This window comes from Rhynchophorus ferrugineus, unplaced genomic scaffold, assembly GCF_030347505.1.
Source record: "Rhynchophorus ferrugineus isolate W39M unplaced genomic scaffold, kcgeb_rfMv2 rfM9, whole genome shotgun sequence".
NCBI classification, from domain to species: Eukaryota; Metazoa; Arthropoda; class Insecta; order Coleoptera; family Curculionidae; genus Rhynchophorus; species Rhynchophorus ferrugineus.
The window spans coordinates 30,257,654-30,269,133 of NW_027472588.1; the positions used below are offsets into that span (position 1 = coordinate 30,257,654).

General features: G+C 29.7%; 3 protein-coding genes and 1 long non-coding RNA gene across 7 annotated transcripts; 3 read left to right on the top strand and 1 right to left on the bottom strand.

The window, feature by feature from the left end:
- Nucleotides 1–7,093: 7,093 nt before the first annotated feature.
- LOC143202732 (uncharacterized) lies at nucleotides 7,094–7,617 on the top strand. Its single transcript, XR_013007220.1, has 3 exons — nucleotides 7,094–7,188; nucleotides 7,244–7,306; nucleotides 7,373–7,617. It is a non-coding gene; the product is annotated as an uncharacterized LOC143202732 (long non-coding RNA).
- Nucleotides 7,618–8,127: 510 nt separating this feature from the next.
- On the top strand, nucleotides 8,128–9,108 carry Spase25 (Signal peptidase complex subunit Spase25). Its single transcript, XM_076414461.1, has 4 exons — nucleotides 8,128–8,284; nucleotides 8,341–8,409; nucleotides 8,467–8,600; nucleotides 8,652–9,108. The coding sequence occupies exons 1-4, from the start codon at nucleotides 8,243–8,245 to the stop codon at nucleotides 9,001–9,003; spliced, it is 597 nt and encodes a 198-aa protein (XP_076270576.1). The 5' UTR covers nucleotides 8,128–8,242; the 3' UTR covers nucleotides 9,004–9,108.
- Nucleotides 9,109–9,363: 255 nt separating this feature from the next.
- LOC143202730 (RNA-binding protein 48) lies at nucleotides 9,364–10,165 on the top strand. Its single transcript, XM_076414467.1, has 2 exons — nucleotides 9,364–9,574; nucleotides 9,627–10,165. The coding sequence occupies exons 1-2, from the start codon at nucleotides 9,473–9,475 to the stop codon at nucleotides 9,969–9,971; spliced, it is 447 nt and encodes a 148-aa protein (XP_076270582.1). The 5' UTR covers nucleotides 9,364–9,472; the 3' UTR covers nucleotides 9,972–10,165.
- On the bottom strand, nucleotides 9,968–11,163 carry LOC143202723 (ras-related protein Rab-18-B). Of its 4 annotated transcripts, none has more exons than XM_076414459.1 (5): nucleotides 11,024–11,163; nucleotides 10,720–10,964; nucleotides 10,526–10,667; nucleotides 10,342–10,467; nucleotides 9,968–10,294 (listed from the first exon to the last, which is right to left on the bottom strand). In XM_076414459.1, the coding sequence occupies exons 2-5, from the start codon at nucleotides 10,953–10,955 to the stop codon at nucleotides 10,187–10,189; spliced, it is 612 nt and encodes a 203-aa protein (XP_076270574.1). In that variant the 5' UTR covers nucleotides 10,956–10,964; nucleotides 11,024–11,163; the 3' UTR covers nucleotides 9,968–10,186. The 4 variants fall into 4 exon arrangements, with proteins under 4 accessions (XP_076270574.1, XP_076270572.1, XP_076270573.1 ...); XM_076414457.1 differs by having other exon boundaries at nucleotides 10,526–10,685; XM_076414458.1 differs by having other exon boundaries at nucleotides 10,526–10,685; nucleotides 10,720–11,103.
- Between the last annotated feature and the right edge of the window lie 317 nt (nucleotides 11,164–11,480).

Genomic DNA, 11,480 nt, shown 5'->3' on the forward strand with positions numbered 1-11,480 from the left:
GCTCCCAGCTGTTGGCTGTTCGCAGACCTCAAATAAATGCTCACCGGTAAGAAATTTCGCTCTAAATATTCGGTTATCGCTGAAACTGGGGCTGATTTTGAGGTAAAAGATAAATCATTCTATATAAGTGGTATGGAAATGTTAGCGCGGCGCTGGAATGATTGTGTGGCTTTTAATGGAGATTACGTTAATGAATAAAGCCAATTTTGAACAAAAAAACGCCTTGTCTTTGTTACACCCAGGACGTAAGTATCTTCCGACTAACCAGTACAGTTTTATAATTTTGAATCTGATCTCTTCTACTTTTTATCTAACGGGATACATTCAATTTCTCATGTTTTCATTGGTAGGTTCATCAAGATAAATGTCGAACTATATCGTTGATTTTACTTGAGCCTCTCAAATTATATAATTAGATTATTGCCACTAGGCATTTAATCTTGATAAATGTATGTTCAGGTCAAAATATTATTAAATGATATCATGTAATAAGTTAAATACGTTCTTTGATTGCTTTTTCAGCAATTCATTCCTTGTTTACAACATGTGTAACAATTATACTAGATAGATAAATCTGCTCTTCCAAAAACAATAGTTTTGTAAGTACGATGATTCGTTTAAAGTCGATCGACAATTTTGATAAAATGTAAAAGTAAAATTTAAAAAGTAAAATTTGATAAAAACTCTAGGCATTTACTAAGCCTAGCAACTACTAGACATATTGAAAAACATATCGGTTTATCGAAAAAATGTAGAACCAAAATGTAGTAATACCGTAAATTTATTGAACGATGTTGTATAGCGACTATAAAAAGAACAATAAACAAGTTCTAGGATCATATGATGTAAACCGTCGTGATATTTTCCATTTGTGTTATATCACCTGTGTAGAGTAGGTAAAGATTATCCCAATACACTTCTTTGTAGCACACCTGCTTTTACATCTTTTATTGTAGAGTAGGCTCCCTCTTGTTTTACTCTAAACATTATGGCTGTAATGTAAGATTTCAATAGTTTCGGTTCGTAATTTCATAAACTTTTTCAATTTATTTCAATCTGTTTTTCTGTATCTCTGTTGTTATAAACCAGAGCAATTCTTGACTCTTTATTAAGAAACCCAAACCGGTGTGTAGTTATTAGTTTTTTTTGTCTTTATAATCGGATTTAATCTCTCCAACAGAAGTTTTGGAATCATGATAATTTCAGCCACCTTTCAAATATCTGAGATGTTTTAGTCAAAATGTTGCATTGATCAATTTGGTGAGCTTTATAATTCCTTTTCTTGGTAGTATTTGCAACAATTGTCATGTTATCAAAGGTTTCACACTTTCATATTTTTTCATATTTTTTAAAAGATTTTTTATAGATCGACTTTTTGTATAGTTCTCTTATAGGTGGACTGTATAGACATAATCGTTTTATGTATTTGGTAGCCTTCCAGAACGAATAATATTTCCCTTATCCTTTTGTTTTTTTGTCATCTGTTAGATTTCTCAGATATTTATGTATGTTAGATTTCTCAGATATTTATGTATGGATTTGTTTGTAATTTACAGTTTTTCTTGTAAATCTTCAGTATCTTCAAAACTTAACTGTTCGACTGTCTTAACAGGTACATTTAGTTGAGTTCTTCAGCAAATTATTCCCACTCTGTTATCTTGTTTGCTAGTGAATAAATAAAACGCTTTGTTGAAATGGTTAGAAATAACATTTTTAATGCTGCTGGTCCAACCCCCTTCTAGTTCTTTCCCATCGCTAGTAAGCATCTGCAACACTTGATTCATCAATTGCTAAACTGCCTGAAAACTTTTCGAAAGTTTGTTAGTAGATGTTCGCCCAATAAGTCTTGTAATTTACATTGTCCTCGGATTTTTTAGTTCCCTAAGTAAATCTTTGTTATTGACATGAAAATCACCGCTTCTAAGTCGTTGAAATCAAAACCCAATATGACGAAACATCATCAGCATAAGTTTGTAAAAGTCTTTAGAAGCAGATTTCTTTATTTGTATTAAATAATCAAAGTAATGAATGTCCATTTTCGACAATTTTTTATTACGACAATAATTAATTAGCGTCTGTAAACACTGAGTAAATTAACAATCGAAACTGTTATTTTTAGTGGAAAAGTATCAAAACCATCGAATTTAACAGTTATGTTAGGTTATCTGACGCCATTCAACGAAACCGTACAACAAAGTACCTCGTTCAAGTAGTGATGACAAAAGTATATATTTTTAGATTTTTTATATACAATAATATCCTACAGCAAAAAAATAGAAAAGGTAGACAAATTGAAATATTTAACAAAAGATAAAATAAACAGTGTTTTCTAATAAGAATGGATAACATATTAATATAACCAATAATGGTGCCAAAGCAATAACTATGAAGAGAACAATAAAAAAAGAAAGAAGGGTGATAAAAGCTTGTTATGAAATATAAAAGGGGATGGAAATACAAATAATAAGATAAGTAAAATATGGCAATATTGAGATGTCACCAGAGAAAAATGAAAAATAAAGCAGTATAGATTCCAGCAGAAAAAGGGAAAACGAAAAAACCAGAATCAGATGATTAAATAAGAAATAATTAAATAAAGAAGAATAGAAGAAATATAGAATATGTGGAGAAAAAATGGACCATTAAATAATATAAAAATAGAATATATTTCTTTAGGAATATTCGGTATAAGCAGAAATATCACATGGGATATAAAAGTATTGTTCACAATTGCACATGTATTACCAATGGTGAACTGTACATCTATTAAAAACTGAAATAGGCTAGAAAAACCCAACTGATGAGGTGATGACAAGAGTCTGCATTATACCTTATATTAGAATATGATTCAATGTATTAATGCAACAAAACGCTTTCATAATAAAACTCTTTAGCCAAAAAAATCTTTGTAACATTCTTTCTAAAGAAAACCTGCTGCAACTTTACAAATGCCCAATATTATTCGATACGCCCCTGGTAAATCTACATATATATGAATTTTGTAGCACACAGTCAAACATCATATTTTTTCTACTGCTAAATGGCAGGTTCTTGACGGCACGGCATAGCACTCATGTAGACCATCGTCATACACTGTTAACTACAGAAGAAGCGTACAAACAGGTGCATTGTACTTTTAAATTTTACCCTTGGCTTGTCATGCGCGACACCCCCATAGTTCCAATACGAAGAAAATATATATATTTCTTGCTCCTCATATCGAAGTGTTGGCACGCTCTTTTCACTGCGAACTAAATTAAAAAGAAAACAAATCAACGTTTTAACTATGTGAAAATTAAAAACAGTTGTTAACTATAGTCTATCCAAAGTTTTTTTGTACATACATCATCAAGATGTTTAATGTATTGCCTGTTGTAATTTGTAAATTCAATTTGGAATCAGACAGTATTTTCCTTCTCCTTTTAATGCTGTCTGATAAGTTCGAACTTGTAACCGAACTAGATAGTCAAAGTTGTCCGGTTGTCAAACGTGTACAAAATTCTTTAAAACAATAGTGATAAGAGGTTATAAACCGGCAAACGTTATTTTATTGCTTCGCTTGTTTTGATAAATTTCAAATCGCTGCTTATTATTACTCTGATTGAAAATTCCGAAGCCAGACGGAACAGATTGATTATTTAATTTCAACTGGAACGAGATGATGAAGGCCCCTTCTTGTCAGTAAAATTCGTTAGAGAGGTAAGCATTTTTACCGTTAAATATCAATTTGCTGCGATTTTTATTGAAAATATTTTTAGCGTGTTGTAGTTGCACTGAATATTACGGACACGATCACTGAAATATCTCAACACATTAAAGATATGATCTGGAACTCACCGAAAAAAAATGTCCTCAAATGCATAAAAAAGCTGAGTAGTTTTTCAATACAAACATAATTTAATACAGTTAAAGGGAAACTCTTTGTATTAAAAGTATCGAAAAGGTCAAATGGAACTTCCGTATATTGTTTTTAAAAGAATAGAATTTTTAAAAGCAGATAATAAAATGAAGAAACACTTATAATTATAATTTATATATTTAGATAATATTTAGAGAATACTTTAGAATGGGACCAATATACTCAACCCAACTACTCAAGTGTTATGACAACAAAAGTTGATGGAAAAAGGTAAATGTTGGAATAACAATTGATTAGGTTTTATTAGTCATAACATTTATTAATAATTCATTGCAGATATATTGTACTTCGTGCTGGAAACAGGAATGGTTGATAACACCTTCGGTTGGATGAATTCGATTAATGACATTGAAGAAGAAATTGACAAATTATGGAATTGTGAACAAATGTTAGATAGATTGGGAATTAACATCGTACTTAATTACTTGAATGAAGTGATTAACTGAGTGATATGATTCAATGCTGCCAATGCTAAGGCAGGGTGATGAGAATGGAATCAAATAAAGGTGAGTATATAATTAATATATGATAACTGTAGAAAATCTTATTGTAGAGTGTAAAAGATTTATATGCACAGATATGTGTGTAATTGTTCAGAACATATATTAGCATTTGGTTAGAATGTGTCAGGAGAGAAAGAATAGTAACTGTTTTTGCAGATATGGCAAATGCATTAAGGAGAATGCAGTGATTAAATTTAGTTTTATCAAGAAAGATGTATACAGATATTAACAGAACAAACTAACGAGAAATACAGCGATATCAAAATGTCTTTACATGGAAACACCATACCGAAAGACACAAGAACTAAGCGTAAAAGGTAAATATGCTCTCTAATGAAAGTAATCTCTAATATATTACTTGGATATATAATTGTTAATTACGTGGATTGGCCTCCAGGGGATAAAACTAAAAACGCCCTGAATTCTAAGTCATAGGTGGTATGAAAAAGAGTTCAGTGTAAATATAGTCAAACACAACCCTAACCTATAAATTATTATAACTCTGTACTTAACTGTAATTTTAATTCATTTGATAATATATGCATTAGATTTACTGTAATGTTAAAATAAACTATATTTGATAACAGTATTTTTGTTTAATTATCTAATAACATTGCGACGTTTTGACGTCACAAATTTAGATGACGTATGTACAAAATAATTGGATATTAATATTAAATTAACTAAACATATTAATGATGAATATACAAATAAACTTTGAATATACTATAGGTATGTTGGAAAAATTATTTCGGTTTTTCCCTAGCAGATAGCGCTCAAATAGCATATCCCAGGTAATACTTATTCAATGAAGCTATACTATGACGCGTTCGAAACTAACAACTCATAGAATATTTTAAATATAGCGTCATTTGCCAAAAATAGTTTTTGAATAGTTCGAAAAGAAAAAAACTGTAAAAAAATTGTGGGGTGTTTATCATTATAAATGTGTTTTTTAAATATTTATTTATTACGTTGTTACTTGTCCTTGCCGAGTATCCTATAATTTACATCTACAATTACCTACTACTTAAACCCATATATTATTGAGTAATATAAATACAACTCAATAGGGAACTCTGGCGCAAAGTTTTGCTTTGCTCAACATCCAGAGGGATAATGGGTCATTCAAGTAATTTGATTGGTCAATTTAAATTTCCATTATAGGCACCTGTAAGAAAAATAGTTTACTGTGAAGACATTTGATTGGCTCATTAGTAATGTTTGGCACGTGACAAACTTGACGGCATGTTTGATAGGTCAATGAAATTTAAATAAAAAACAATTTTTTTCTGAAATAAATTTATTAAATAAAATTTAATTAAATATAATTATAACATAATATTTAAAAATAAATAAATACTAATATAATCAAATCAAAATAAAATATAATCAAATCAAATATATCAAATACAAAATGTAAATATAATATAAAAATAAATATATCTATAAAATATAAATATTATATACATATATATAAAACCATAAGCAAAAAACTTTGGTGCATTGCAAATCAAAATTATCTCTTCCGTCTTTTTCCTTTTTCATATTTGTTTAGTGCCATCAATTTAATAGGATCTATCAGAGTTCTGTCTTTTTGTTTTCTTATACTGAAAGAAAACTTTGCGTCTTTCCCTCTTATTATGCTGTTCACCCGTTTTACCCAAAAGTATATAGCACACCTTGTTAGTACTTTTAATATTTTATCCAGATAGTGAAACAGATAATAAATAACAGATAGTGACACTAACTGTTAATTCGCGAACTTGAGTTAACACACGACTGGATACTATCGTATTAAGTTATTATTGCAGCGACGGATGAGATCCAGCATGAAAAAGGAATGAATGCATGTTGTTTGGGTAAAGATTGAGATATGAAATGATATTTGGAGTGTCAGTTTCCCTGTGAATTGGATTATTTCTTACAAACCATGGAGCGGTTAAGATTCTCCCGAGGAGGATATTTTGGAAAACTTGAAGCCGTTTCACCTGGTTGGATGTAACAAACTTGAAGTAGACATTAGATCCGCAGAGGGGCACGGATTTCTTGTTTTAAATTCCTTCCGGCGAAGATTGCATTAAGATTCATTCCGTGATATTTAGAATTGTTGCTATATGGAACGATAGTATTATTGATTGTTATTTGTGCTTGTGCGGTCTGCGTTAACTACAGATGCATAAATTTATATTCGCCAATTTTTATTTTTCAGGGGACTGGGTCCAATCATTTATAGTCTGTTCAAAGAAGCAGTGAACATACAGTAAGGTATTTAATGTATTGCGTGTCGTAATTTTTAAAGTCGTTTCAAAATGAGACAATATTTTCCTTCTCAATTCATTCCATTTAAAAAGAGATACAATGTTGTCTGATATGTTCGAGCATGTAAACGAATGAGCTTTCAAAAGTCGTTCGGTTGTCAAATGTCTGCAAAACTCTTCAAAATATTTGTGATATTAAGACGTTATAAACTGGAAAGCGTTGTTGCGATACTTTGGTTGTTTTGATAAATTTTAAATCGTTGCTTAATATACCATATTGCTCTGATTGCCGCAACCAATAGATAGTCAGGGGCAGAAACCAATTGCGTTCTCTAATCAGTTATTTCGAACAGGAACGAGATAATGGGAGCCCCCTCCTTTCAGTAAATTCCGTTAGAGTGGTAAGTATTGATAAAAGCCCGTCCACATACGAAGTGGGTGACGAATCAAGACCATTTTGATATTAGCGCTATTTGAGATCAAATATATGAAATGTATAAAAACAGTGAGTTTACAAACAATTTTTTCGATATAAACATAGTTTACTAAAACTATTTCAGAGAAAATGCTTAGTATGGAAAGTATTCATAAAACACATAGAGATATGCATCTTTTTGAGGAATGTAAGTCATCTCTTCATACAGTGTTACGGTACATAGGATTTAAATGGTTTTTTTTTCGTTTACTAGGTTGACCAGCTAGAACCAAATGGTCTTCGGCTGATGTCGCTTCAGGTTCGGGGTATGGTTGTTTCGCGGGCGACAGAGACCCTGGGTTACGACTGGGACTGTCGTAGTTTGTTTACTACCGGGATTTGTGGACGGGTAGGGATTTTATCAAGATGTTGTCGTGTTCTAAGGTTCCTATAAAGAACCTCACGCTGAGCATGTATATGAAATTTTTCACAAACGGAATGCCTGATTCGCGGTGTGTATTGACGTTCCTCATAAATCATGGAGCTCTGAGTAACGCACGGACTTTTTTGGATTGGAACACTTGCAGTAGTTCAAGTTGTCTCTCCAAGGCATACCTGTACCACACCTGTGCCCCATTGAGGCAGATTGGATTTAAATGGTGCAAAAATAACCCTCTTATAACCCTATTTTTATTTTTTCTTAAAAATATCGATATTGTAATATCGATATATTTTTTGGAAAATATTCATATTTTTTATCCTTGTTGCAAAAAATATATCGATATTTTTCTTTTCGCCAATATATAGATTTTATTTTTAAATATTAAAAACAATATATCGATATTTTTAAACTGTCGATATATAAAAATATCGATAATTATGTCTATTTGCAACACCCCTAATCCCTACTACCGTTATCTGTAAATTATTATGAGTATAAGCCATAATTTTTAAAGAAGAAAAATCGATTATAACCTACACAATATGATTATTGCTATTCTTTTCTAATACAGGAACATCGACAAAGAGATATACATAATAGATTAGGTTCTATTTAGACATATTGACAAATTTTTAATCACAGCGTTTCTTGACGTGTCCATTGCACTTTAGTAAAACTTAGTTGAAATTATAACTTAACGATATGGCACCAAAAGAAAATGATTCTAAAGGAAAAGAAGAAAAAGTGGGTCCTTTATTTGGATTTTTAAACATATCTAGTTATACTTTTATTTATTTTAGCCTCCCGCAAAAGTCAACAAATGGGATAGTTCAGCTGTAAAAAATTGTTTAGATGATTGTGTTACAGAAGTATACCATTTCATCAATAATTAGATTGAATTGTTATTTTATTTAATTTATTTGTAGGTTTTAACAAAAAAATTTAATTATATAGAAAGTTTTGCACTTATGGATGGAAGACTTCTTATTTGTACAATAGCTATTGCCGTTGCTATATATGCTCTCATATGGGATTATTTATACCCTTTTCCACAATCGAGGTAAAACAGTTATGAGATATCTGCCAGCTTATTAATTACATTTTATTTTAGACCTGTCTTAATATTTAGTGTACTAACATATTTTCTTATGATGGGAGTGCTTACATTATATCAGACTTATAAAGAGAAAGGAATATTTGCAGTGTGTACTCAAAAAGAAGGTTCAAATAAGGGATCCATATGGGAAGCAAGTTCGTTTATGGGAAAATATGATGATATATATGAGTTACATCTTTCCAATAAAGATTCTGTTTCTGGTAAAGTTAGAGAGTTTACCTCGAAGAAAAGCTGTGCGAGTTACATAGATGTCAATGGCATTATTTGTCAAGATTTAGTTGAAAAAGAAGTTACAAAATTACACAATATGTTTTCATCAGTTAAGCCTGTTATAAAATCTAAATAGTTTTTATTTTATTGATTTTGTACTTTTCCAAATTTTGGAGCATTTTCTATTGAATTTATTTCGATGTTTTTTTTATGTTGATGTCAAATAAATGTATATATTTAATTTTAAATCTTTTTATTAATATGGTAGATTTTAGTAGTTATAAGTATAAAATCAGTCATAATGTTTCAAATTAAAAATATCGAAATTTGTTTTTAAATATTGATTTTTTCTATCGATATTTTATTTTTTAAAAGGATATCGATATGTATTAAAATATCTATATTTTTGGAAGATGTTGCAAAAAATATATCGATATATTTTTTGTCCTATATATCGATATTATTATTAGATGGCAACACCCCTACTTCAAATAATCCATCTACCTAGCTGAAAAATGCATATTTTAAGAAGCTGTAACTGCAATTGCTTAGATGTGTTTAAGAAGATATAAGGTTAATTTAGCCTATATAATTATTGTTTTTGAATGGAGACTACCGATACGAAAGAAATAAAACATCATAAGCAGCAAGAATACTGCTTAACTAGACCAACATATCGTCAGGGTAAAAGACTTACAGCTGTAAAGGTGGGTTTTGTAATATATCATATACTTTGGTTTAATATTTTTATATATTCAGGTATATACTATCATCAATGAATCCCAACATTTATATATTTATGGTGTGCCAAAAATTAATTTAAGGAAGGAATTAAAGCATATGTGTACAAAATATGGAGATCTTTCAACTATAAATGCTGTAGTTGATGTAAAAACAGAACTGTTTACTGAATGTTTTCATGTAAATTTTAAAAGGATTCAGTCAGCAAGAATAGCGAAACGACTGTTGGATACTAAGTCATTTTATGGTGGAGTGTTACATGTTTGTTATGCTCCAGAATGTGAAAGTATTGAGGAAACTAAATCAAAGTTAGCACAAAGAAAAAAGGATGTGTTATTTAGGTTACCCAAAAACAGGGCTTAATAAAATAAATACATAACTATATATATTCAGCACATATTGAACAAAGACAATGTCTAAATAACAATATTAGTAGTGTAAAAAAAGGAAATTGTGTATGTATAATTTCATTATTTAAAGCTACAATATGTTTTTAGTAATAATAAATTATAAACAGCAGTTTAAAATGACTTAGTTATTAAAGTAAACTAATTATATTTATATAGATTAATTTGGCCCTATATTAAACTGCAATAAGTACTGCAACCACTTGGAGAGGTGTGGCCTTTTTGACCTACGTGAATGTTATCATTATAAGATTCCCATAATCCAGGTGTCTGTATAATCTGCAAAGAAAACTATTAAACTTTGGCATGATTGATAAACCGATTACCTTATGGACTAATTCTTCAAACGCATTTTGGACTCCATGTTTTGTTTTTGCACTAGCTTCAATATATAAAGTTTGATGCCTTCTTGCAAAGGCCATTGCTTGTTCCCTTGTTACTTCTCGATTTTCCTTAAATATTATACAAATAATTTTAAATTAAATAATCCCAAAATAAATTAATAGTTACCACATCGATTTTATTTCCAACAATCATTTTTACTATATTATTTTTAGTTGAATAAGTATCTAATTCACTCAACCAGGTTTCAAGTTTTGCAAATGTAGAATAACTGCTGACATCAAACACAAGTATAGCTCCTTGGGCATCTCTGAAAATAACTAACATCCTAAGAACCTATATATAACTGTCTATACACAAACCTGTAATATGATGGTGTTAATGTTCTAAACCTCTCTTGACCAGCAGTATCCCAAATAGCCAATTTTACTGTATTTCCATCTAATGTAACTTTTTTTGTTTTAAAATCCACACCAATTGTTAAAGTTTGCTCGGGATCGAAATTATCTTCTGTAAACCGTAGTAAAAGACTGGATTTTCCCACACCACTTTCTCCAATAATTAAAATTTTTAATGTTGTCAGGATATCTTCATCCATAATGAAGTACTATCAATATCTCCAGTAATAAATAATTGAAAAGCACAATATAGAGATGATTAACTTACTTTTATAAACTGTAATAATCTAATATATCCTCTATAATTTGTATTTTAAATTGCCTATTTTAGAATGACGCAATTTTACATTTATAAACAAAGAATTGTCAATAGAGTGACCGCTCTAAAACGTGGAATAAGAAGAATTTTAATTTATAACCCCAAAATATAGAGCTTTCTCAATATTTTATCTTTATAACCAAATTATTATATTATATATATTTTTATTTTAAATAATCAAATAAAATGTTTTCAATTTTACTATTATCAAGAAAGGAAAATACTAATTCCATAAGCTCTTAAAAAAATTGTATATAACTTATATGAGATTATTATATGTACAGATATATTGTGTGTAAATGTGTACCCAATAAAGCAAATACGATTAAAATAATAAAAAAACAAATATCCATAAAATTTCCTTTTTCATATTAACATCCTATTACTATCACAATATTCCCCGTAA